The sequence below is a fragment of the Dryobates pubescens genome, chromosome 2 (genome assembly GCF_014839835.1).
Source record: "Dryobates pubescens isolate bDryPub1 chromosome 2, bDryPub1.pri, whole genome shotgun sequence".
NCBI classification, from domain to species: domain Eukaryota; kingdom Metazoa; phylum Chordata; class Aves; order Piciformes; family Picidae; genus Dryobates; species Dryobates pubescens.
In genome coordinates, this window is record NC_071613.1 from 19,531,482 (window position 1) to 19,559,178 (window position 27,697).

Consider the following 27,697-nt stretch of genomic DNA (forward strand, 5'->3'; position numbering starts at 1 on the left):
AGTTCTGGGCCCCTCAGTTTAGGAAGGATGTTGACTTGCTGGAGCGTGTCCAGAGAAGAGCAACAAAGTTGGTGAGGGGTTTGGAACATAAGCCCTACGAGGAGAGGCTGAGGGAGCTGGGGTTGCTTAGCCTGGAGAAGAGGAGACTGAGGGGTGACCTTATTACTCTCTACAACTACCTGAAGGGAGGTTGTAGACAGATGGATGTTGGTCTCTTCTCCCAGGCAGCCAGTACCAGAACAAGAGGACACAGTCTCAGGCTGCACCAGGGGAGGTTCAGGCTAGATGTTAGGAAAAAGTTCTATACAGAAAGAGTGATTGCCCATTGGAATGGGCTGCCTGGGGAGGTGGTGGAGTCGTCATCACTGGAGGTTTTCAGGAGGAGACTTGATGGGGTGCTTGGTGCCGTGGGTTAGTTGTTTGGGTGGTGTTGGATTGGTTGATGGGTTGGACACGATGATCTTGAAGGTCTCTTCCAACCTGGTCTATTCTATGTATTCTATTCTAAATCCTTAATGGAAGCAGAGTGATGCTAAGAATTGGTCATTTAAACTGTTTGGATGAGATTAATTCTGAGTAGAGGAGCTCTCAGTGCCGTGATAAATATAACGACAGCTTAAAACTCTAGGCCAGCCACTCTGCTCAAGGCACGAACCACTACTGAAATAGTTTCAGGAGCTCTGTCAAATTGTTATCTCAAGGAGCAGTGGTAAGTTAAGGACCTATTTGATTCTTAGGCAATTTCCTTCCCCCTACAATATGGTTTTAATTAAACCTCATTCTAAAAACATGCTTTTGACTTTTGATGAGCAAGTAAGAACTGAAGATTGTTTGCTTACCTGTTTTAGGACTGAGTTCACAAATTCTGATTCCATTTAGGATATCTGAATGCTCTTGAGATAAAACTGATTCACCTTGATGGAGCAGAGAGGGACGTACTGTTACTCTGCCAGAGGGTCCTGGTGCAGGTACCAGGAGACCTGAGATCTGTATCTGAGTTTGTGTAAAATTTTTGACTGCTTTGCTTTAAACTCTGCTTGTTTCAGTTTTCCATCTCTAAAACTGGTCTCCTGGCATATGACACCTCTGGCAAGTCCCTTCAGCTCAGGGAATAGTCAGTTCATTATTTACATTTAAATTATTTAAATGTTTAATTAAAATGAAATTAGGGATTGTGCTTGCCAATGAATGCAAACCCCCATGCCAGTGAACATGACATGATGTGAGTAGTGAGGCCGGTACCCTTCCCTTGCTCTTTTCTCAGTTCCTCAGCTTCTCCAACCTGTTTCCTTCTCTAGAACCCAAAACACTCATCTCTTCCTTTTCAGGTCTTCCCTGTTTTCTAACTATTTTTTGTAATCGTCCTGGTTTTGACTGAAGAAATTTTGATGCAAAAGTTTTTCATCCAGTGGCTTTTATTCTGGCATGTATTTATAAAATGCAGATAGATAAACAAAACTATGGTTCTTGAATCTCTCAGAGATTGCTCCTGCTTGTAGTTCATTTGCTTTTTGTTGCAAGGGTTAGAGGAAAATAATGACTGAATAGGAAATGTGACTTGATAATACTCATTACTGAGGAACTGTTTTACTTGAATGCTTGTACCTTCTGTAGTTACCAACGTGTAGAGATTCATCCTGCAGACTTTTGAAGCCAGTGGAGGTTTTATCTGAAGAATAGCTTTAGGATGTTGAGCTATGTACAGCAGTGGGAAAATATCAACATGATAATGGGTTGCTTTTCTGTTTCATTTCTGTTAGAGTAAGGATGGGAAGAGCCCACTGCACATGACAGCTGTCCATGGGAGGTTCACACGATCCCAGACCCTCATTCAGAATGGTGAGTTCCTGTGCTTCTTTTAATGACTCTCCAAAAGATGAGATGTTTCCAAGGCTTCAATATTTAGTTCATAGAATCATAGAATTGTTGGGGTTGGAAGGGACCTCAAGGATCAGCTAGCTACCATGGGCAGGGACACTTCACACTAGATCAGGTTGCTGGAGCTGTGCCACCTGGCTGAGCAGGTCAAAAATCTGCTCACATGCACAACTGTAGTCAGTGTTGCCCTCTGTTGCCAGTGAAAGTCTGTGGCATTCCTCACAGCTTGTGGCCTGGACACCAAGTACTTGCTTTGACCCAGAGTGCCAAAGGACTGCTCTGAGAGCTGCCTAGCTCTGACAACTCTCATTCCAGAATGTTATCACAAGTAGAGATTTTGGTCATATGCCTGGATACAGCTGGGTGTTCCTCCAGTTAATAGTGGTCCAGATGATCTATTGTGATTCTTAACCTGAAAACAGGAGTTCAGAGCTGTTTAGGTGGTGTTGTTTAGGCTTTGGTTTTGGTTTTGGTTTTGGTTTTGTCTGCCAAGAAGACACAACTTTCTTTCTCCAATTATTTAAAAACTGAGAAAGGAAGTTTCTAGTTGCCCTCCCATGGGTGTCCTGTTCTTCTTAGAGCATAAACCATCTCCTCTACCCTAAACTCAGCTGAAGAGAATCATAGAATTCTTCTCTCACTTCCCAGAGCTCCACTCCTCACTGCTGTATTCATTAAATGCTGGATAAATAAATACTCAGGAGGGTGGATCAGCATCACCCTATTTGTTCTGGCACAGCCAGGATTCCTCATTATCAGTCATTTATCAGGTACCTCTTTTGTCCAAGAACGCTACAGAGGATAGCAAATATTATTATTGGAGATGTAGCAGAGTCCTGTTTACAACTGTGAGAGGTTGCTATTACCATGTCTTTATTTCCTAACTGGTGGCCAAAGATGGGATGGACTGCGGTTTGAGGTTTTTTTTGGTTCATTTTCCAAAATCCAAGACTTGGAACTTAAGTGAGATGTTGAAGATGGCTGAACAGTTCTGCTGTAAATACACATTTACACAAGACTGTGTTTTAAAATGGAGAGTGCCTCATGATTCTTTCAGGTCATTGGGTAAATTGTTGTCATATCTCTCCTTAGATAAATAAGATAATAATAAAAGGAGTTTGGGCAAACTGGAATAAACTGCTTGAATGCAATTTTTAGTGGTTTAGTCTGACTTAGAGCTGATGTTTGCTCTCTGCTGGGTTTGTGTGTGAAAGGACTGGCAGTCCTTCCTCTGGCCTTCACACCTCTATTTCAAGTTTCTTGGGTTTCACTTCTTCCTGTCTTTGTTTGCATCCCCTCTAATTTTAGTGTTGCACACAGATGTGACTGCAAGTGACTTGCTGCCTCATTGCCATGGGATATGGTGGAAGAGAGAAATGTCAGTGATATAAAGAAATGGAGTTTCACTCTGCAATACTAAATGACTTGGCTAAAGTTGCCTCAGTTTCTGGCTGCTGTCTCTAGTGACTTCTAGAGGAAGAGTGGATTACCTTAAAATTGGAAAATTGCAAATGTGATACCTGTCTTTAAAAATGAGGAAGGAGAAAAGCTGGAGGATTTTACATAGGTCAAGCCAACAGTTCTGAAGTGAGTGAAGGGACAAACTGTAAACACTTAGTGAGGAGTGGGCAATGTCTGGCATTGATTTCTCAAGACTAAAAGATGCTGAAACATCATAATTCTACAGAGCTGGGTAATAGCTCTGTGACCACAGAACAGCCCTCTGACTTTGCTGTGCACAGGTAACATCTGTGGAGATCTCCACTGCTGGGGGCTGCACCCTGGGGAATTTGTTTCTGCACTGCGCTGACCTTTGCTTACCGTTAGAAACACTATGTAGTGCTTTCTTGGTGCAGTTATGGCCCCTTATCCCCTGTGAATAGTGGACATGAAGTGGTATCCTGGGATGCATGAAGAGTGTGACCAACAGGTTGAGGGAGGTTCTCCTTCCATTCTACTCTGCCCTGGTGAGACAACAGCTGGAGTTATGTGTCCAATTCTGTGCTCCCCAGTTCAAGAGAGACAGGGAACTACTGGAGAGAGTCCATCAGAGGCTACAAAGATGCTGAGGGACCTGGAGCATCTCTGTGAGGAGGAAAGGCTGAGAGACCTGCAGCTGTTTAGCCTAGGGAAGAGCAGCCTGACAGGCAATCTGATCAATACTCATCGATAACCAAAGGGTTGGGAGAAAGAGGATGGGGCTAGAGTCTTTTCAGTGGTGCCCACACAGTGGCAGGGCAAGGGCCAATGAGCACAAACTGGAACCCAGGAGGTTCAGTCTGAATATAAGGAAAAAATTCTTTGCTATGAGTGTGCTTGTACCCTGGAGCAAGCTGCCCAGAGAGGTTGTGGAGTCTCCTTGTCTGGCGAGATTCCAAACCCATGTTGTGATCCTGGGCAACCTGCTGTGGATGACCCTGCTTTAGGAAAGAGGTTGGACTGGATGATCCCCAGAGGTTACTTCCCACGCCCACCACGCTGGGATTCTGTGATATCCTGACATTATCAAGGCTTTTTACATGCTTTCATAAAGTATTGTCACAGCAAACTAGCAGAGCGTTTCAATATGTCAGCGTTGATGTATAACTAGATGAGAAAGAAGACTTGGAGATAAATGGTTTGTTGTTGAAAGGGAAGGTCCAGTGAGGGGGGGTTTCAGTTTCCCTCCTGTGTCTGGAGCTATCCAGTATTTTTATTAACAACTTGGATAATGGGATAGAAAGTGTGGTTTTAACATTTGGAGAGAACAGGAAGCTGGGGAAGGTTTGTTAGTTTGGCAGAAGTTGGAGTTGGAATGGAAAATGATCCTGTAAAACTCGAGACAGAAGTTACAATGCAAATGAATGAAAGATCCCCCCACCCCCCACCCCCAGGCAGGAGTATCAGCTGGATACGTTCAGAGTGGCAACAGCTGGGTGGGGGTTCCTCAAGAAAGGATTTGGGGCTTGTAGAGGATGAGAAAAGCTTGTTGACCACAAGTCAGCAATGTCATGGTGCTTAAAAAATAAAGATCAACAATGTTCATGGTGCTGTGCAGTGTACAGGAGCATAACCAGCAGTCAGCCTTTAGCTCAGCCTTGGGAGATGTCAGCTGTAGCACTGTTTCTGGCTTTTTGACATTTTACATCCAGGAGGATGTGAGCCAGCTGGAGAGGGCTAGGGAAGGGAGCTGTGGTGCAGCAAACCCACTGGGAGATACTGAAAAAATGACAGTTCCTTGGTCCAAAAAGAAGACAAGGAGTTGATAGCAATCTTTGCAGTTGTCAAAAGCTGCAGCAGAGAAGAAAGAAATCATTAAATTTGTTTTGCTTGTGAGGATAAAACACAAGATGAGAGGCTTAAATTGCACCAGGAGTGGTTGTACTTATGTGCTGTTTGATTGTTTTTTGGACACACAGAAGTCCCACAGCATGTTCCTGCTAGCCCCTCTGTTTAACATTGTTGTCTTGCAGGTCAGGCTGAGTGGCAGTGCCTTTATTAATGAGGGCATCCTTTCAGCAGTTTATTTTGTTAGTTTGATTCAAGGCATCTATTTGTACCTTGAGATGAGCAGCAAGTTGGAATCATGTACCTGAATGTCATCCTGTTTACCTGTTTCCCACCAGAGGGACAGGAAGTTGTCCAGATGGACCTGGACAAGCTGGAGAGGAGGTGGGCCACGGTGAATCTCATGAGGTTAAATAAGAGCAAGTGCAGGGTTCTGCACCTGGGCTGGAACAATCCTCACTGTCAGTACAGGCTGGGGGATGAGGTAATGGAGAGCAGCCCTGTGGAAAAGGACTTGGGGGGTGCTGATGGATGAGAAGCTGGACATGAGCAGACAGTGTGTTGCTAGCAGATCCAGAGAGGTGATTCTGCTACTTTTGCTCTGGTGAGACCTCACCTGCATCCAGGTCTGGAGCCCTCAATATAGGAAGGACATGGTCCTGGTGGAATGGGCCTGGAGGAGGGCCATGTACATGATCAAGGGGTTGGAGCACCTCTGCTACAAAAACAGACTGAGGGAGCTGGGGTTGTTCAGCCTGGAGAAGAGGAGGCTCCGGGGAGACTTAATAATGACCTTACAGTACCTGAAGGGGGCCTACAAGAAGGATGGAGGAAGACTGTTTACAAAGGCCTGTAGTGATAGGATGAGGAGCAATGACTTCAAACTAGAGAAGAGCAGATTTAAATTGGATGTTAGGAACAAGTTCTTTACTCTGAGGGTAGTGGAACACTGAAACAGGGTGCCCAGGGACCTGATTGGGGCCCCATTCCTGAAGATATTCAAGGTGAGGCTCCACAGGGCTCTGGGCAACCTGATCTAGTTGAGGATGCCCCTGCTTACTGCCGAGAGAGGATGGACCACATGACCTTTGGAGGTCCCTTCCAACCCAGACCATTCTATGATTTTCCCCACCACTGCAGCTAGAGAGGCAGGTGAAAATGCTAATGCCAGAGCATCTCCTGTGTCAGAGGCTGACGGTTTGCTGTGTGCTGCTTCTTGGTCTCCAAAATTTTGTCTCTCTGGTTGGACTGGTTCTCTAGGGAGAGCTAACACTTGTGGTCCCTGGTTCATGCTTCATCTTTCAGAGTTAAACTGTGTGAAAACATCTTTTGCAGGAGGAGAGATTGACTGTGTTGATAAGGATGGCAACACCCCTCTGCATGTGGCTGCGAGATACGGACATGAGCTTTTGATTAACACCCTCATAACCAGCGGAGCTGATACTGCCAAGTAGGTGGCTGGAGTGGTTTTTAATGATCGTGTTCTGTTCCATGCCTGTAAACACAGGTACTCCTCAGATCCTCAAGTAAGAAGATTAAAATGGCTAACCTGATTGTAGCTTACTTCAGTGGGTGACTCAGGGCTGAAATGTGGGTGCTTGGGAAGTGTGGAGGGGAAGGAAACTCTGCAGGGCCGCTCTTGTGCTCAATTAGAAGTTGTACAAGAGTTGCTGCTTTCTCCCAAAGCATTGCACAGTGATGCCTTCCAAGGGAATTGTGTGCATGTTCCTTAGTATCTAAATTATCTTCAGCTTTAGTGGCTTGTCATACAGGATTACACAGGCTAATAAGAGAAATGCAGTACTGCAAAGCAGATATTACGTAAGTATTTCTGATCTCAGTGTAAGCAGAAACTGTGTTGGTATTGCATGGTTTCTGATACTCAGCTGGTCAAAAGAATAGGGCTGCTTTTACCTGATTTATGAGTCTTTTTTTTGAGGGGAAGGACAAGGAATTGAAATTGCAGTGAGCAGGGATGTCCTCCACTAGATCAGATCACCCAGAGCCTTGTCAAGCCTCAACTTGAATGTCTCCAGAGATGGGGCCTCAACTACCTCTCTGGGCAACCTGTTCCAATGCTCAACCACCCTCATTGTAAAGAACTTTTTCCTAACATCCAATCTAAACCTAAATCTCCTCTAATTTAAACCACTGCCCCTCATTCTATCACTGCAGGCCTTATGGTCTGCCAGAAGAAAAAGGCAAGCCTGGAGGTAAACAAAGGACTATAAGACTGGAGCAATGCAATGCCATGAGGAATATCTGTACCAGGCATTTAATAGCAGGATCTGATTTAATGAATGCAAGTTGCTGGGTTTTTTTGCAATTAACCTCTGCATGTCTCCAAGATACAATCTAAGAGTCTTCTACCTAGCACCTACCATAGAAATCAGTGACTTCTCTTGACTTACCTAGTTAGGAAAACCTGCTTTCAGACACAAATGAGCTGGTGTTAATGTTGAAGTTACTTGGAACTCTCTGTTTTTTGTTTGCTTGGTGACATTTAAGAAAGTAGCACATTTGCCCATATTCCTTGATCACGTACAACTGTCACCATATGAACTCAGAAGGTGGAACAGATCTTCAGTTGGCACTGATAATAAAATTCCACAGGCTTCAGCTAATGTCACTGGGTTTTATTAACATAGGCAGCATGAAGAACATCTTGGTATCTAAACAGACATGTATGTTTCCTAGCTCCTTCTCCAGGACAGTAAGTCTTGGTCTGTTCCTTATCCTGAGGTTTAAAAGGAAAACAAGATGCAGTGGGATAGCAACTCCTTGGAATCAGGCTTATCCAGTTAGAAATTTCTATTTCACACTTGGGTAACTGGAACATTGATCAACTAAAATACTTTTTCCAGCCACAGAAATAAGAAGTTGGCTCAAAGATATGAGGCAGATCCAGATGCTGTTGCTCTTTGTGCTTAACAGGGAGGATTGAAATGCTGGGAGTGAGCTTTCATACCTGCTGTTTGTGAATAATTCTGGCTGAGCTCCCCTAACTGCCTTTGCAAAGATGGTTCTGCAGCACTGTTAGCATCAACTGCAAGCAGCTTAGTCAGTCTTTGGAACAGTATCATGTAAAGCGGAAAGTGTGTAAGTGATGGGAGGAACTGGTGTGAGCAGCACTTCAGAAGTGTGACACTGGTTTGCAAATGTTCAGATAATGTCTTGAGATGGAAACCAGCCAAAACATGCTTGGTGGAAATCTAAAAGAAGAAAAATAATGCTTTAGATAACTAGATGGAGGAGGAGGTGGAGGGAAAATGGGTGTAGGAGCAAGCACAGCAATGCACAATGTCCAATGTTAGCTTAAATAGATGAATCCACAGCTAAAAATGCAGCCTGTCTATACAGATGCAGCAGCTTGGTGGAGCTTGTGCTGTTTCCTTCAAAGACCAGGCTGTCAGATCACCCATAAGTAGATGGAGATGCTGGCACTAGCAGAATTAGAATTCGTATAGCACAAATTAGTCAGTGTAGGGAAGCAGCAAGGTGAACACCGTTAGTGTGAAGACAGGAGGGATGGGCCTGTGGATTCTGGAAAGAATAAGTTTTTTAAAACCACACCAAAACCAGTTAAATACAGTTATGTAAAAAATGTTGGGTAGAGCAAGATATAATTATAAACATCCATGTTCTTTTTTGTCCAAAGCTTCATTAGTGACTATGCTTTATGATGAGTCTCCTTTGTCTTTGGTCTGTATCTGAAATCCTCTTCCATGAAGTGATCGGGCTCTCCCATCCACCAGATATCTTGCAGAAGTGGAGGGCAGATATGAATCCATCTGCTGTTGTTCAATGGTTTGTTACTTACCAAAAATATATCTACTGGAGCAGGCAGTGGATGATAATCTTGAATGTTTCTAGAATAACAGGGTGCTTTTCACAACCCACTGCTAAATCCTAGAATTGTAGTATCATTAAGGTCAGAAAAGACCTCTAAGATTGAGTTCAACTGTGACCCAACTGCCATGACCACTAAAGCCACATATACAGCTTCTTGAATACCTCCAGGGATGGTGACTCCACTACCTCCCTGGTCAGCCTCACCACTCTTTCAGTAATCAAATATTTCCTAATATACAACCTAAACCTGGCACAACCTAAGCCCATTTCTTCTCATTCTATCACTGCTTACTTGGGAGAAGTGGCCAACATCAGCCTTGCTCCAACCTTCTTTCAGGGAGCTGTAGAGAGCAATAAGGTCTCCCTTCAGCCTTCTCTTCTCCAAACTAAGCCACCCCAGCTCTCAGCCACTCCTTTTATGACATGCTCTTCAAACTCCTCACTGGGCTTGTTGCTCTTTTCTGGGCATCCTCTAGGATCTCAGTGTCAGAAACCAAAATGTCCAAACCCAAAAGCCTTCAAAGGCAGCAACAGTGGCATGATTAGAGACTGGACTGGGGTGGTTTGCTGATATTAACAAAAGCTGCTGTGTGCTCAGCTTGTTTACAAACAGCATGGTTGCCTGATAAAGATTTGGTCTGATGACAGATGCTTATCTCTTTCTTCCCCCAGCATGTTGTCTCTGAAAAGTGTAATTGGAAAGAGGGTCATGTGTTAAGGAGAGGAAAAAGTGAAAGGTAGTGTGAGGAGCATGGCTGGAGTAAACAGGAAAATGAGATGTTGAGTTCTTAGGATGTGGGAATAAAACTGTAAATGTCCTGGCAACCTAAAGGGAAGTGTGAAGAAGAGTTGTCAGCAACTCCATCCCAAAGGGAGAGAGAGAGAGGGGTGAAGGGGAGGCTCTGAAAACCCACATAAGAGTTACCTAACTGCAACAAAAATGGGATTCAGAGGTACTATTGATGAGACTTTGACATTTCCTTTTCCCCCAGAATGGCAGTGACAGTAGGTGTAGCTGATGCAGAAATGTGTGCATCCCACACTGGGAGCTGACTGCAAGCAGTATCCGCTGTCTTGCTTCCTCTCCCATACCTTGGCTTTTGCCTTGAATTTTTAGAGATGTCCCTGCCACACTCTGCTCTAAGCATAACTCCAAGAGTTTGCTGCATCAGAGTATTTCCAGCTCGAGAAAGCTGGTAAGGAAACACAGATTAAAAATACCATGGCAGGAAGAATCTGCCTCCAAAAAGACATAGAAAATGCTGCCTTTGTGGAAGGAGCTTTTGCTGTGTTGTGTCTGCGTGTCACCGGCATTCCCAGATGGCTCTGTGTAACGAGGCTGTTGTGCCTTTCAGGTGTGGGATCCACAACATGTTCCCTCTGCACTTGGCAGCGCTGAATGCTCACTCAGACTGCTGCAGGAAGTTGTTGTCATCGGGTAAGTGACTCCCGCAGCATCTGTAGAGCTCCGGTCCTGTGTCTCTGCTGCTTACAGCCCCTCTCTGCCCTTTGTTGTGAGCTGAAGTGAAAGACTTCCTGTGCTGCGGTGTCCGGCAGTGTGTGAGGCTTTCCTCATGGCATGCTGGCACCTCCTCACATCCTAGAGCCTTCCTGCCCCGACCTTCTTCCTCATGACAGGTTCAGAGAGTTTAGGTTCACCAGGAGGAGGGAGGAAATTTAAGACCCTTTTCCAAACTGAAGGAATTTAAACTATATTCTTACCCTGAAAGGTTGGACTAGATGACCCTTGAGGTCCCATCCAACTGGGTATTCTATGAATCTAAGTATGTGAGAGAGAGCTTGGTTCGGGCTCCCCCAAAGGAATAATTCAGGAAATGATCTTGAGGCCTGTGCTGAAGCAGGTACTTACCCCTCATTGATGAGGAGATACTTTAGAAACAGCTAGAGTGTGTTTCTGAGTCCAGATGAAGTAATGGAACTTGCCTGGCCAGTGCTCTGCAGGCATGACAGAGGAGGCAAATGGAGGTGTAGTGTCCGGAGAGCAGCCTCAGAAACCTCACCAGAGCTCAAAGCAGAAGCAGCAGGAGTCTGCTGACACAACCCTTCGAAAAGAGGCACAAATCAGGTGCCAAATCCTAAATCCTCTTTTTCCAGGCAAGAGTTCCCGTGACTTAAGACATCAGAAGGCAGATCATGTGCTTTTTCTAGAAAACTACTTCATTACCTAACACATAAAACCTCCTACAGCTACTTTTCCCCCTAAGTTTGAGTCCTGTAGGCTATAAAAAAAGTGTGAAAAATGGCAATTCCATACCCATTACATTAAACCTTAGCACACCCTGGTCTTGACCACTAGATGAGGAAGGGGGAAATATAAAACAGCTCTGGGTGACCAGAGCCAGGCTTAATACTTAATATTTAGGCTTAGTAGTGCCAGGCTTTTATCTTTGGCCTCATTCATCCTGATGAATATCTCTACATGCTCCTGGAAACCACTTTCCAACCCAAAAGCCACACGCAGTAAGAATGATGCCATTTCATGTTCAGGCTGACTCTGTGTTTTTTCCTCACATCTCCATGTTTTCTGTCCTGCTGTCCCAGGGCTCTTGATGTGTGTGTCTGCCTCACAAATGCCTGTCCTGTGGTCTCAAAGGGGGATGTGGTGCAAAGCTGGATGTGGAAATAGATGCTCACCAACTTCATAGCGCTTCATAACCTCTCTCTGACCGTAGTTACTTGTGTGCTGGTTTGTTAGTTTGTTTTGTTTTTCTTTTCCCTTTCTTTTCCTTTTTTTCCCCCAACTAACTGATTTTTCTGTCTCTGCAATGTTTCTTGTGGTTTAACTAGGACAAAAGTATAGCATAGTGTCCTTGTTTAGTAATGAGCCCGTGCTGTCTGCAGGCTTTGACATAGACACCCCTGACAGCTTTGGAAGAACGTGCCTCCATGCTGCTGCTGCTGGAGGGTGAGTAGCAGCCGTGCCCCTAGCTGCTGTAAGTTACTTTGTGGCTTTGTTGCAGATTTGGTGCCAGCTGACTTGATGGTGCCAGCCCCAGAGGTTTATTGCGGTGCAAGGGAAGCAAGGTGGCCTGATGTCATGTGGGTCACTTGAGGCTGTCTTTTGCTGCCGCCTTTGTTTGGCGTTGCCTGCAAAGTGGAGGAGATGGTCTGATTCCCTCTGCTGCAGAGAGCTGGGCTGTGGTGTGAAGCATGGGTATCAGGCACAGGGGAAAACTCTTCTCAAGCCCCTGTAAAGACTGCTTCAGCTTTGGGAGGGGGTGCTGTATCCTCACCCAGGGCTGTCTGTGGACCACAGTGGTCACTCGCAGTCAGCAGGAAATCATCACTTCTGAGGGCAAAACAAATGAGGAGGAGGAGGTGCTGTAGCTCCTGGGATGCTGCTGGCAGGAGAGCTATTCCTGGCCTCCACCTCTGCACTGTGTCCATGTCTGAAAATGGAACTATGCAGCAGTGCCCATCAGATCGCAGTCCTGGAATCCAAATGAAGCTCATCTACATCTTTCCCATTTTTCAGGTGCCAAGTTTTAAAGTTTCTGAAAGAAAATCCAAAAAACCAAAGCAAAACTAAAACCCCAACCCCCAACCAACCAACCTACGTCCCAACAAGAAAGTCAAAAGCCTGTCGTTCTCTCAGGGTGCTTCATTCCTGATAAGTGCTGGAAGACTGCAAATGGAACAAATGGAAACTGAAATACGTCAACTAAAGCTGTAAATGTAGCCTCCATCTTCTTTAAGTATTTCCAGTTAACTGTCAGTGGAATGCTGTGAAGTTAACCTAGCAAAAGGAGAAAACATTTGGATAGCATTGAGTTTTGACTCTTCTGCTGAGTGCTTTTTGGCTCAGAAAACAGCTGAAATGGTGCTTTGGCTCAGAAAATAGCTTATATTCTCTGTAGTTATAGCAAGGAGAAATGGTCATCCACAGCAAAATACTTGGCAGTCTTTCTAGAAGTTGGTTTTGTTTGTTTGTTTTTCCCTTAGTGGACCAAGATGTCTCTTCCAACCTTAGTGATACTGTGAAATATTACACCATCTTCGTTGTTAGAAAAACACCTACTAAAATCGATCCAAACGTTGTTTTTATTGTTCTCATGGTTCTTATAGTATTAGTCTTCTTGAGACTTGTCTGACATTAATAGAGGGGGTATGACTGTTGCTCGGAGGGAGGTTATTACAGTGTAGTTCAGATGCAGCCTCTTCAGTAAAGCCTGCCCTCCAAAAGAACAGCAGGAACAATCTGAAAGCCCTAAAGAGGAGAAGCAAAAGTGGCTCACAAAAATAAAGCCTCTTTTTCTAGTGCTTTACTACAATTGTCATCACTAACAAGTGTTTTTATTTTTAGGAGGCTGTGGCAAATGTTCTGCAGCTGTTTTGTGCAATGGCAATTTAGAACAGGGATAATCATGCACAAGGATATTGCATCCAGTCTGTTTTTTTCCCTGGAGCTATACAAAGGACATTCCTTTTTAATTTTTTCTTTTCTTGACACATATCTGTTATTCCCATTACATTAATGGGAGTTGCAGGGACAGAACATCCTTCAAAGGCCTGCTCATCAGATGGGGGTGCACACAAGTGATTTATTTCCCCCCCTGAATGACAAGGAGTCTTGGAAACTCACTTTTTGACTTGGAGTCATTCATTTATGGGCTGGAATTAAAAAAGATGTGAGAATTTAGCTGGCTTATTTTCTATTGAAGACCACCTGGCTTTAAAGAAGAAGAAGCAGCAGCTATGATGGGGTGAATTTTTTCAACAACTGCAAAGCAATGAAGCCCAACTCATAAATGCAGTGTTGATATGACAGTGACTTTAAACAGCTGTGCTTTTATTCAGCAAAGCACCAAGAGATGTGCTTGAATCTGTCAGTAGTCAACAAATCAGATGAGAATAAACCTAAACAAACCATCCAAGAATAAATCCCAAACAAATATTGTGATTAAATCTCACTAAATAAACAGGATTTGAACAGTGTGCTTTCTGTTGAATGTTTTGCTGGATGGAGGGTGGCCTTCATTAAATGTTACCTCTGTCCTGATTAGCCCGGCATTTTACAAACCAGCAACAACTTCATTTTAAAGTTCTCATCAAATCCCAGTTCAGTGTGGGGTGCATCAGTGCAGCAGAACTCAGTAGGCCCTGGATTCCAGATCACATTGACTGCGCTCTCTTTGGGGAAAGTAATTATATTTTTTTCCTTCTGCAGAAGGAAACTTGAGGTTTTCTAGTGTAAAGGGAAATAGTTGTTTAAAGCTTCATTTTCATTTTGATTGAATTTCATGTCGTGGTTGGCTGTTGCCTGTTTTTGCATGGCAAATAATGCAAAAAATAGTCAATAACTGTTTCCTGGGCGGGGGGCAGGGGCAACACAGATGTAAACTTCAGTTTTGTTCATGTTTTCTTTACTTCTCTTTGCAGTAATGTTGAATGTATAAAACTCTTGCAAAGCAGTGGAGCAGATTTTAATAAGAAGGACAAATGTGGGAGGTAGGTAAATGATGCAAGCTCATTTGGGAAAGAAAAGTATCTAGCAGGCAAGGAGGAAAGACCACCTCAATCTGGAAATCAGATTTTCTCTGAAAATTGGCAGTCAAATAAAGCAGGGATGTGGCCTTCCCTGCAGAACTCTTGCTGCTGCAGCCCTATGCCAAACAGGGAGGTGCAGACTTCATTAACTACATCAAAACCATCGCACTCTCTGGAGTTTTCTGGGTTTAATATACCAGTTGCTTTTTTGTTGTTGTTTTGGGGTTTTGTGTAGTTTTGTTTGGGGTTTCTTGTTGTTGTTTTGTTGGGGTTTTGTTGGGGTTTTTTGTTTGTTTCTTCTCCTTTATTGCCTAAATTCTTGCACTTGTGTGCCCAAGACAGCACCTGAGTCATGATGCAGAGTCCAACCAATAGCTGCAAGGAAGATTAAGGGAGCTGAACATCTCTTCTATGAAGAAAGACTGAGAGAGCTGGGGCTGTTGAGCCTTGAGAGGAGAAGGCTGAGGGGCAATCTTTTCAGTGTCTATAAATATCTGAGGGGTGGGTGTCAAGATGAAGGTGCCAGGCTCTTTTGGGTGGTGTCTAGTGACAGGATGAGGAACAACGGGTATGAGCTGGAACACAGGAGGGTCCACCTCAACATAGGAGAAACTTCTGTACAGTGAGCAGGCTGCCCAGAGAGGTTGCGGAGTCTCCTTCTCAGAAGACTTTCAAAACCCACCTGGATGTGTTCCTGTGTGACCTGCCCTAGGTGACCCTGCTTTGGCAGTGGGGTTGGACTCAATGATCTCTAGAGGTCCCTTCCAACCCCTAATATTCTGTGATTCTGTGGCAGGTTTGCTGATGCTTGATCTGCTTCCCAGAGGTCTCTCCCCAATATGAAGTGTTGCTATGGCAGCTAAGAGAGATGCTGGGAGTCACACTGTGCTTTGCTCTGCCTCCCAACTGGAGTGTCCCTACAGGGCACCAGCAGCAGCTCTTGCTGGCAGTGGGTGTTTGGCAAGACCCAGACTGATGATCTGTATCCTATTAGCACTTCATAGGAGTACCAAAACTTTCTGTTAGCACTGTGTTGGTTACATTCCCATCGCTTTGCATTGTGTCGCAGGAATGTAAGCCTGCTGGAAATCTGTAGGAATGCTGCAGTTAAATCATCCTTGTCCTCAGTGGTGCATATGGGAATATGAGGTAACAAATTGTCACTTATGTTCCAGGATACCTTTGCACTATGCAGCTGCAAATTGTCACTTCCACTGCATTGAGACACTGGTGACAACAGGAGCCAATATTAATGAAGCAGATGACTGGGGACGCACCCCTTTGCACTATGCTGCTGCTTCTGACATGGACCGAAAGTAAGAATGCCTCTTTGTATTCCTGCTGTAATGTGTTCTGCTAAATTATTGCCATTCTGTTTTCTTCATGATGCTGTGTCACTTAAGCCAAAAAAAAAAGTGATCCCTCTAGCAAAGGAATTTCTCTCAGATGTCTGTGGAACTTCACGCTGTGAGATGCTCTGACTGGAAGCCAAATCCCTAGCTGATGTAGCATTTCAGCTCTTCAGTTTACTCTTGATGTCATGAAGTTTCACAGTCACCCTGTCCTACTGAACTATTTTCACAACATTTTGTCTTCTGTTTTCCTCACAAGAGTAATTTTCTCTATCTGCTTTGCACGTCCATTAGAAGGGCTGGAGCAAAAGACAGCAGAAGGGGAGGTTTTCTTAGGTGGGCTACATCTGGCGGGGAAGATGGGCTAGGTCTGCTCCTCAGCCTCTCCTCACTGTCACAGATGATAAAAATGCTCACCCTTGTTGGAACAGGTTACTTTTTAGAGATTTTAAAGAGAGAGAGGCCTGTGGAATATCCTTTGACAGGACAAATTGCTATTCTTGTGAGGAAGGGAGAAGACAGCTGTGAAATTTGGAAATCCTGTGGTTAGTAACTGCAAGTTTTATTCCCAGATAGCTGCACATTTGGGCAATTTCTTCCTTATAACATACTGTATAAACCAGTCTCAATTATCTTGTTAGTGCTCTCTTAAAATTGTTAGCTGCCTGTATTTACTTCAGGTCATCCTATGTTTCTCTGTTTCATTCCTTTAAACACTAAGAAACTATTTTTATTGGCTTCTTGTGTAGTGAGGTCTGGTAAAAATACACTTGGATCATTCCCAGCAGAATGCCACCTCAAAGCCACTGCAGAAAAGCTTCATTTTAAATATATGGTAGAGGTTTGGATGCCATACCACAGCCATGGTAGCTTCTGTGATAATGCTGGTATAAAAATGTCCTCCCTGTCACCTCAAACCTGAACAGTGTTGGGCAAGAAAGTAGTAGCACCTTGAAAGGTCTGGGCTTGGCTTGCAGAAAGGCTTTCACCACTGGCTGTTCCTAATTCTGCCTTGCCAGGGTGAGGTGTTACTCAGGGTGTTGAGAATGGTGGTTTGTGTGTGGTTTTCAGCTGCTGGCTCTTTGTCAGTGAAGTTTCTGCATTAAAAAAGGCTTCTCAAATAAGCTCTTGGTTAACTTCAGGATGTGTCTAACTCCATCACTAATTAAAAAAAGAAGCTTAATTTAGTCACATTCAGAATGTTGGCAGGGATATGTGGCCTTTATTTGCTCCAAACCTGAGTTGATTGTGATGTGGCAATGATGTCTTAATACTAAATTTCGCTGCCAGATATGTTCTGGAAGAAGCCTTGGGTTATGTACATGAAATATTATTTGCAGTCTGTGATTTTATGGATGTTGTTTTATTATTATTATTATTATTATTATTATTATTATTATTATTATTATTATTATTATTATCCTTCTGAATGGAAAAACTTCCCCAGGTCAGGCAGGCTTATTATAGAGGGTGTTCATAATTACTGACCTTGGGCTGTAGACTACAGGTTGTGTTGGCTCGTTGGTCTAGGGGTATGATTCTCGCTTTGGGTGCGAGAGGTCCCGGGTTCAAATCCCGGACGAGTCCTGGTTTTAGCTATGCACCTCCTTTTGGAGTGCATGGGAGCACGGGTATGGGGAAAACAGAGTCATTGGTGCCCCGTCCTGCTTAAGCACATCCCCATAGGCAGGATGAACCCCAAAAGCTGGCAGTGAGGTGTGCTGCACTGTGTGTGGGCAGGGAGACAGATGGAAGCAGTGGGAAAGGGTAGGTGGAAGCAGTGCTGGACATTGCAGAGAAGACTGCGCTGAGAGAAGGTCTGTTTTTTTTCTTCACTGAGAGAGTCGTTCGCCATTGGAATGGGCTGCCCAGGGAGGTGGTGGAGTCACCATCCCTGGAGGGGTTCAAGAGGGGATTGGATGTGGCACTTGGTGCCATGGTCTAGTCCATGAGGTCTGCGTTGATGTGTTGGTCTTGATGATCTTTGAGGTCTCTTCCAACCTGTGTGATACTGTGTGTGATACAGGTCATGAGCAGGCAGAAGTCTTGGTGCAGCAGGGCTGCACTACTGCATAGCCAGTTTGGGAACAGTTGTTGCTTGTGGTATTCAGAAAGTAGCTTTTCCTGCACTGGAATTTTCAGCAGCATTTTCATTAAATGGTTAATGGCAGTTTCTGTTTCTTCATGACATCACCTACTCTGTCCAGGGCATCTTACTTTGGGATCTCACTGATGTGCAGTTAACTGGATGCAGATGCAGGTACAACATCATCATAGCACGAGTGCTGTCGTGAGTTTACAACATTAGTGTTCAGGGGAGTTCTTTTAGTTACAATTCAGTGTTCTCTGAGACAGTGGACATCAGGCAGACCCTGGGTTTGTAGAATAGCCCATTATTGCTAGCACCCACAAGGAAGAATGTCAGATCTTGGTATTACAGTTGGGAAATTTGATATTAAAGAAAGAACATCTTGTTCTGGACTGTGCAGAATCCAGTCTGCAATTTGCATGTTATATTGGGATTGAGATCAGCAAACTATCCTCCTACACGCCTTTCAAACCACTAATCCATGATGTCAGCACTTTGTAAATGTATTCTGTGTTAGCCGTGGTGGCCAAGAAAGATCATAACCACAAGCTTGTGATTGTATGATCATAGATCATAGTCTTCTATTTGCTATCCATCTAGCTGGGAAGCAGAGGGGCCAGGAATGATCTGGGTGTGCAGGGGTATGAAGATATAGATTGGTTTCCTGTTTCTCTAATTTTTAACTACTTGTAGAAGAATCAGCAGGTTACTACAGAAAGAAGCAAATTCCTGGGTTCCTCTGCAAAGGAAACAAAACACACAACATGGAATCATAGAATCAATAAGGTTGGAAGAGACTTCAAAGATCATCAAGTCCAACCTGTCACCCAAGACCTCATGACTACTAAACCATGGCACCAAGTGCCAGGTCAAATCCCCTCTTGAACAGCTCCAGGGATGGTGACTCCACCACCTCCCTGGGCAGCCCATTCCAATGGCTAACAACTCTCTTTGTGAAGGCTGTGGGAGAAATGGAAGGACTCTAGAAAGGAATGATCAAACTGTTTCTGATAGAAACCAGAATTTTCTAGAGGGTAGTATTTTTGGGCGTTGACTTGCAGGACAGTAAACTACCACATTGTAGTTATCTCCTTGTAAAACTTAACAAGCTGCAGACTCACGCTGTGCTCTCACAACTTGGGTAACGCTTACTGTTGGCTGGAGGAGGTCAGCTCCTTGGAGAGGAGAGTGGGGACGGGTGGCAGACTGCATCAAAGTCACTGATGTTTTGAAAATAAGTTGCATTTTTCTGTCCTCTGTGCTAAGAAGAAAGAATATTTTAGGTAATTCCCATGAAAATGCTGAAGAACTTGAAAGAGCCAGTGAGATGAAGGAAAAAGAAGCTGCACTGTAAGTTTGGTGTCAATAAAGCAGTGAGACTCCGATCCTGGAGACTGCCAGTTAATGCTCTGCTTTTGCTCTGCTAAACAGTGCTTGGCTTCAGTGAGGACTAACCTGAACTAAATTGCTGTGTGCTCTTCTCTGTATACATATTCCCTAATACTGCTTTTTCTGTGCTTGCTGCTGTTTGTTGTTAGAAAATGTACTGCTTCAGCACTGTAAGAAGTCTTTAGCATCATGTACTGGCTTACTTTAATGCTCTGCTCTGAGCATGTGTGTTGCAGAAAGACATAGCCACTGGCTTCCTCTATTTATTTACTCAGCTTGATGTTTTCATCTAGCAGCTTCATGATCTTTCTGGCTTTCAAAATCCCCGTTTGTTTTTTCACTCAACGGCCTTACATTCACTACAAATTACAAGCCATGGAAGAAAGTACTGGTAACAAAATAATGATTTCTTGATCACAGAATCGCAGAATCATAGAATTGTCAGGGCTGCAAGGGACCCCAAAGGTCATCTAGTTCCAACCCCCCTGCCATGGGCAGGGACACCTCACACTAGGATCAGGTTGCTCAGAGCCACATCCAGCCTGGCCTTAAAAACTTCCAGGGATGAGGCTTCTACCACCTCTTTGGGCAACCTGTTCCAGTGTCTCACCACCCTCACGGTGAAGAACTTCTTCCTACTATCCAGTCTGAATCTACCCACTTCTATTTTTGCTCCATTCCCCCTAATCCTATCACTACCTGCCATCCTAAAAAGTTCCTCACCAGTTTTCCTGTAGGCCCCCTTAAGATACTGGAAGGCCATAGTAGGTCTCCTCAGAGCCTTCTCTTCTCCAGACTTAATAGCCCCAACTCTCTCAGTCTGTCTCTACAGGAGAGGTGCTCCAGCCCTCTCCCCTCCAGCCCTGAAAGAGCAGTCAGCATTATACAGAGAATAGTTTGCTTTGAAAACCAAATGATTTAAACCCCCCCCCAAAACACAACAAAGATGAAAAAATATCTACGCATGTTTAAAGCCTTTATGTTTCACCTTGCCACAGTGCATGTTTGGAGGCCAGTCGTTGGATCTAAAGAGTTTTTATGTGCAGTAGTAGCAATTCTAGACCGTTTACATTATGGGACAGAGCTGTGTAGGGTTTTTCTCATCTTTGTAATAGAAAATGATGTGATCTAGAGTAGCAAAGACTGGCTTGAAGACTGGCTTCTTCATAAAGAAGATCCTCAAAGATGAATAAAGATTTTTCTCTTTTTAAAAATGGTGACTGTAGGAAGCTGTTGGTGAAAAGAGGGAAAGTGGTTTGAGGTGCTACTAGAAATGAACAGCCAGTTGTCAGTGCTGCTCCTAGCTGCAGTGGTAGATACTTGTTAAATATAACAGGTTATTCTAAAGAACAGATAATTCTGTTAAGTATGACTTTATTGTGAGCTCTCATTTAAACCACTGAATTGTCCACAGGTGTCTAGAGTTCCTCCTACAAAACGATGCCAATCCATCCATCCAAGACAAAGAGGGGTACAACACTGTGCATTATGCTGCTGCATATGGGCACCGGCAGTGTTTGGAACTGGTGAGTGCTTGGAGGGCTTTTAACTGCTCTTACATGATGTGTATATTCTGGTATTAGGAACTTCCCCTGGTGGGTACTATTCGAGTTCTTTGTCTATTCCCAAATCTGTAAAAATATGCAGTATGGTGCAGTTAAATATAAAGAATCATGGAAGAGTTTTGGTTGGACAAGGTCTGCAAGATCGTCAAGTCCAACCATTAACAGAGCACTGCCAGGTCACCACTGAACCAGATCTTCACAGCTTGTAAACTGCTCTAGGGATGGGATCTCCACTGCTCTGGGCACTCTGGGCCTAGCCTTGATAAGCCTTTTGAGGAAGAAATTCTTTCTCATGTCCAACCTAAACCTCCCCTGGAGCAGCTTGAGGTCATTTCCTTTTGTCCTATCACTTTTTTCTTGGGAGAAGATAACCAACCCCCACATGGCTCCAACCTCCTTTCAAGGAGTTGGAGAGAGCCAGAAGGTGTCCCCAAAGCTTCCCTCTGACTTGATCCCAGTTCCCTCCACTGCTCCTCACCAGACCTGCTCTCCAGACCCTTCACCAGCTTTATTGCCCTTCTCCAGACCTGCTCCAGCACCTCAGTGCCCTTCTTGGAGCGAAGGCCCCAAAACTGAACCCAGTATTTGAGGAGTGATGCAACTAGTTTGAATCTTTAAAACATGTTAATCTTGACAATCCAGTCCTTGTTCAACAAGCTGGTGCTTAAATGTTGTGTGCATATGTGCCAGCAATACAGGATGGTTCCGAGTGCGTGATGGTGTATGTGCCTTCTGCAGCTGGCACATTATCTGACTTGCAAACTGTGAGTAAATAGTTCCCAAAAGCAAACAGCTTTTGCCAGCTGCATACCTGCAGTGCCTGTGTTCCTCAGTAAAACAATAGCAGCACTTGGAAAACTTTCCTAATCAAGATTAACCTGGCCTGCAGTGGAACTGAGGCTTTGGCTGTTGGTGCACCTGAATAATCAGAAACTGTTTCTCATAAGAAGCCACAGATTTTTAGCCAAAAATTGGATTCAAGAGATGTGTAATATGAATTTACACAAGTTTGTGACCTGTAAAGACAAATATCATGAAGATGAATGTTAACTGATCTACTCACTGTACAGCATTCTATCTGCTATCATTGTGACACATACAAGCAGCCTCTTGATTTTGAAAATACTATCATTAGTAAATTGTGCAGATATTCTGGCTGTAGTAAGAACACTGTGTGAAGTTCGGTGGTTTGAGTTTCTTGGGTCTGTCTTTCTTTGTTGAAGAGTCAAAGCGCTTCCTTATTGAGAAGGGGCTCTGTGCAGCACGTGGTGCTCTCACAGCATGTTTACCAGTGCTGTCAGTTATGGCCACCACAGGAGAATTACTGGTGCTGACCCACGGGCAGGATCACCACAGCTAGGGAACAGTTGATGGTCATTGCACCAGGCCAGCCCTAGGGCACAATTTCAAATGGGATTTTAAGGTGAATAGAATAGAATAGAATAGACCAGACCAGGTTGGAAGAGACCTTCAAGATCATCATGTCCAACCCATCAACCAATCCAACCTGCCTAAACAACTAAACCATGGCACCAAGCACCCCATCAAGTCTCCTCCTGAACACCTCCAATGATGGTGACTCCACCACCTCCCCGGGCAGCACATTCCAATGGGCAATCACTCTCTGTATAGAACTTCTTCCTAACATCCAGCCTAAACCTTCCCTGGTGCAGCTTGAGACTGTGTCCTCTTGTTCTGGTACTGGCTGCCTGGGAGAAGAGACCAACCTCTGCCTGTCTACAACCTCCCTTCAGGTAGTTGTAGAGAGCAATAAGGTCACCCCTGAGTCTCCTCTTCTCCAAGCTAAGCAACCCCAGCTCCCTCAGCCTCTCCTCATAGGGCTTGTGTTCCAAACCCCTCAAGCATGTGTATTTAGGACACTTAAAATACCACTGTTCCTTCAGTGCTTGTGGCAGTGAGCTTGCCCTCTCCTTGTCTAGCACCTTTTCCTAGAGCTGATCTCTTGTGATTCTGCTTGAAGGGATGAAGGAGTCTTCTGCTGAACCTGCTGTCCATTTGGAACAAAAGCAGGGTGTATATAGAGTGGTGCCCTCTGTGCCATGCACAAGCCTAGGCTTGTGTGGCCACAGAGATGTTTTGCAACCTGACCCGTGTCTTACCTCTAGATTCTATTCTGGCATGACTTGTGTGAGCAGAGGTTTCTACAATGCTGTCTTCGCTGGGGAATTCTCCTTTGTTGGCCTTCCCATCACAGGCCCTGTGTGCCAGTTGCAGCAAGATGCCTTCTCTTTTCTTCTGCTCTATACTGTGTGTGTTTTTGGCAACATACCAGTTACAGACAGTGGTGTTGCCGCTATTGAGCGGTGGTGTTGCTTAGACAAAAGGGAGAGCTGGGAAAGCAGTGCACATCAGAGATGTTGTTCTGGTTTAGTTTTGGAAGGTGAAAGGCAAACTGGGGTAGAGACAGCTGTGAAGCAAGTGTTCTATATTCAGACAGAGAAAGTTAATGCTTTTCTGTATCAGTCTTCTCATGTTTGTGACTACAGCTGCAGTAGAGAAACCCAAGGTCAACCATTCTTTGCAGAGTTATGGTCACACAGCTGCTCTGTGTACACTGATGAAAGAAAACTGCTGCAAATGTTAGCCTCTTGCACATGAAGGACCACAGGCATGTGCTCTGGTGTCTGCTTGAAAGATCTGTGGCTGTAGGGCTTTGCCAGTATTTGGGGATGAGGAGCAGCTTGTCTGAAAGAGTAGAGTGGGTCAGGTATTGGAACAGGCTGCCCAGGGAGGTGGTGGAGTCCCCATCCCTGGAGATGTTCAATAAAAGTGTGAACATGGCACTTCGGGACATGGTTTGATGGCCATAGTGGTGTTAGGTTGATGGTTGGACTCGATGATCTCAGAGGTCTTTTCCAACTGAAATAATTCTGTCATTCTATAGATGCCCTTACTCAAGGAACAGCGGGAACCTAGCACCACAAATTCCAGTGTAAATGTGTCTGTAGATAGGCATCAATATACTTTATTTTGGTCTGATTCATGCAATAGGAAATCAGTTGAGGTCCTTCCTAACAGTGGTAACTTTGAACAACTGATCTGTATCACAGGAACTCCAACACAGAGAATTCTCCCTTTTGAATACTTCCAAACCCCTCTATCCTGTGGGAGAGACTTTCAGGAAGGATTACTGAAATAAAGCCATTATTTTTCAGTGCCAAATTAACTGTTATTTTACTGGATTTTTGGGATGTTGTTTGTTTGTTGGTTTCTTGAGTAAATATTTTTGTTTATTATTGATAGCTGATAGGTAAAAAACATCTGGAAAATGTCTAAAATGTCCCTAGAACCAGTCAGTTCTTTATGGGTATAAAACTGTTAGAGAAAAGAGTTCATAGAAAACATGAAGGCTTAATTCTGATCAAAACTAAGGCGGAGTGGGTGCCACACTAAGCTTAATTTTATGAGTAATGGTTACTGGTTTTTCTCTACATGCCCAATACTAAACTTCAGCAAAATATTAGGGAATTATTTAAGTACTCCAGAATATGTTAGATTTATCAGAGACCTTGTGTGGTAATTTTTTTCTTCCTCGGTAGTTTTTTTATAACAGATATAAAACAAAAAAAGCTTATTCCTAAATAAATGTAGTCACTTAAAAAAGAAGTTTCATGTGCTGAGGGAACTGATCTGGGCTTTGAGGTCTCAGCATTTTAAAACATTTGCATGTCTGAGTAGAGTTTAGGAAAGGGCTGGTTTATCTGCAGAAAAATTCATTTTTTGACTTCTGTGCTTACTGTGAGCCCAATTTGGCTGGAATTTCTTTGTGGAGGAGAAAGAAGAATTAGGAAATACTAAAAGTAAGAATTAGGAGAAATACGAATGGAGAGCGGTCACGTCCTTCGACCCAAATAAGTCAAATTTGTGTTTATATGCTCAAGCAAAGAGCACACTCACAAAAGCTTTTTCCCTGGTGGACCTTTAGGTTGTCTGGAATATTAGAAGGGTGGCTGCCCTGCAACGATTGAACTGATGTTGCTAAAAAATTAGGGGAAGCAGATCCTTGAATTCTTTCTCCATTTGTAAGGAGCCATTCACAAGAGCTGAATGGTGGGCATGTGTGCTCACAAGCACTCCCATCTGCTCTCCTCCTCCTGAAAATAGCCTCATGTTTGTTTAGGTTGGGACTGACTTCGTTGGGGACTGGTAGCCAGTGGTATCAGTCAGGATCACTAGTTGATGTTTAGAGATGATCACATTGCCAGACTGCTTTGAATAAAAGATAAAATGCTTTGGCAGGTTTGTGTTGTTTTGGGGGCTTGTTTGTTTGTTTGTTTTCGTTGAAAGGATCTTTTATCACAATATCCATATTGGTGTGAAAAGAGTGAAATTTAAATTACAGTTTCACATTAGAATTCTGTCTGGAGAGCCAGTTAAGCACTCTGTGCTGGTAAAAATAGGTTTGTGTGCAGTGTTAGGGCAAACAGAATTAAATGCCTGTCTCCTGTAGTGAGTTCTCTTCTCTGACTGTAAGGATTGATGGTTACTTGTTCTTTTAATCTGCTCTTCTCTCTATTCCATCAGCAAATGAAACTTATTCTTTGGCTAACAGAAATTGGATGGGCACAGAAGGCCACCTTGGCTGTGCTGTGAGAGGCTAGGTTGAAAAGAAGGAAATCACCTTTTGTTAGACCTGCTGTTACCACTGGAATGGCACAGCTAAGTTGTGCCTTGCAACACTTAACCTATGCAGAAACTGAAAGCACAGAGCTCTTCACTGTGGCTGCTGCTAATTAAATATGTCTCTTACAAACAAGAATTTGTTCATTCATCCATCTGAGAAAGGGACACTGGTGGAGAGTGAATCACAACTGTGGTTGGGATAGGTATTAAAAAACCTTTGGCTTGGATGCTTGTTGCTTTACAGATTCATAGAAGGGTTTAGGTTGGAAAGGACTTGGTTCATCTAGTTCCAAGTCCCCTGCCATGGGCAGGGATTCCTTCCACTTATCCAGTCTGCCTTGAATACCTCCAAAGAGGGGGCATCCCTGACTTCTTAGGCAGCCTGTTCTAGTGTCTCCACACCCTCACTGTAAAGAATTTCTTCCTAATGTCCAGTCTAAATCTACCCTTCTCAATCTTAAAGCCACCCCCCCCCCCTTGTCCTATCACTACAAGCCCTTGTAAAATATCCCTTCTCAGCTTTCTTGTAGGCTCCCTTGTGGTACTGGAAGGCTGCTATTAGATCTCCCCAGAACCACCTTTTCTCCAGGCTGAACAGCCCAAATTCTTGCAGCCTGTCTCCATAGGGGAGGTTCTCCAGCCCTCTGATCATCTTCATGGCCTTTCTCTGAACCCACTTCCATGGGTTCCATGTCCCTCTTATGCTGGGGATGTCAGAACTGGATGCGGTGCTCCAGGTGGGGTCTCACAAGAGCAAAGCAGAGGGAGAAGAGAGAAGCCTATCTTCATCTAGGAGATAGGCTCTGGGCTTTCTCCTTCTGAGTGCCTGTCTGTTACTATAACCAGCACTCTCTTAAAGGAAGCAGAAAACAATGGTGATAGTGTTTTGTGCAGTGAATAATTTGTACTTCTGCCTAGGAGAGCTTTCCAAGGAACTTAGTAATTTAATGCTTGGCAATAACTTGAATAAATCTAATCTGTCTGTCAGTCCTAGTGGTAGATTGATTCCATTACTTATGTTTTGCTGTCAGCATTAGTGTTGGTTAAATGATCAATAGGGGGCTGTGTATGCTAGATGGGGCAGTATAGTTTGACTTGGATTTTCTGTTTTGGAAATTAGGTGATTCTGATTATTTGCTAGAGAGCTATTGCTGCTTGTGAACTCCACGAGTGCCCGAGTTCACCGTTGGCTTTGGCACGCTGCTGGCACTTTTGGCTTGTGGGACACAAGCCTCGCCTAGTGTCTCTGAGGTTTATTTTCTGCCTCTCCAGCAGATTTTTTTTTTAAATATATTTTTATCTTGCTGGGGTGGAGAAGCAAGGCATTTGCATCTGCTGTCTTCTGACAGCAGGCCATTGCAGAACTGCAGGAGACATTTCTCCTTCAGTTTGGTAAGAGGTCACAGATTTCTGCCATAAATCCCTGTCTGTGAGTCTGTATCTGTGTGTGGTGGTCATATGAAAGCGCGTGAGGAATATCTGTCTCCCTTAAAAGGATCCCATGCAAAGTGTGTTCGATGGTGGCATATGGCAGCTGTTTAGCTCAGAAAGAGCTGTGGGTGCTGGGATTTTGGGGGTGTAATCAGGCATATTTATATATAGCAAGATGGTTGCCTGCATGAGGAGACTGTCAAAAGAAAGCCTCACTGGTTTGTTGGTGCCTGTGGGCTTTAAAAAGCTGTCTAACTTCACTAAGGCAACATCTCCCCAGTGTGTGTATTTTACACTTGTGGATCTGTATTTTGTCAAATGGAGCAGATTAAGTATTCTCCTGATCTCTCTGCCCTCCTTCCTTGTGAAGCAGTATGCCTGGTACCTGCTGACAGTGTCTGACAGCAGGTAGCAGTCTTCTTGCTTTAGGAGTGTTTCATGCATAGGTGGACAGCACACAGATGGGTGTACACAGGACCATGTCTGGGCTTAGGATTCCCTTCAGTGTAGTTAATTCTACAGGGAAAAAAAACCACAAACAACACAAATAAACCCCCCAAGAAACATTTGCAGATTACCATTATGTTTGAATACTTATGCCTTTCATTATTCTAATTGACATTTTTAATTAGATTGGAAGCAAAACTCCATTGGATATAGTGAGTAAATGAATAAATGATTGCATGTTGTGTATTTTCATTGTTCTTTAAACTTCTCAGTAT

General features: G+C 44.0%; 1 protein-coding gene and 1 non-coding gene across 12 annotated transcripts in view; both read left to right on the forward strand.

The window, feature by feature from the left end:
- ANKRD44 (ankyrin repeat domain 44) overlaps positions 1 to 27,697 on the forward strand; it is a 140,388-nt gene that overhangs the window by 85,389 nt on the left and 27,302 nt on the right. For 5 of the 11 annotated variants that reach the window (XM_054171559.1, XM_054171550.1, XM_054171501.1 and 2 more), the window contains exons 9-17: positions 1,761 to 1,839; positions 6,481 to 6,595; positions 10,353 to 10,435; positions 11,806 to 11,923; positions 14,398 to 14,466; positions 15,681 to 15,821; positions 19,213 to 19,296; positions 20,750 to 20,861; positions 27,608 to 27,634. In XM_054171559.1, coding sequence (XP_054027534.1) covers positions 1,761 to 1,839; positions 6,481 to 6,595; positions 10,353 to 10,435; positions 11,806 to 11,923; positions 14,398 to 14,466; positions 15,681 to 15,821; positions 19,213 to 19,296; positions 20,750 to 20,861; positions 27,608 to 27,634 — 828 coding nt within the window. The remainder of the gene's footprint in view (positions 1 to 1,760; positions 1,840 to 6,480; positions 6,596 to 10,352; positions 10,436 to 11,805; positions 11,924 to 14,397; positions 14,467 to 15,680; positions 15,822 to 19,212; positions 19,297 to 20,749; positions 20,862 to 27,607; positions 27,635 to 27,697) is intronic. The other 6 variants (XM_054171584.1, XM_054171540.1, XM_054171511.1 and 3 more) reach the window with 5 other exon arrangements.
- On the forward strand, positions 17,373 to 17,444 carry TRNAP-UGG (transfer RNA proline (anticodon UGG)). The gene has a single exon. It is a non-coding gene; the product is annotated as a tRNA-Pro (tRNA).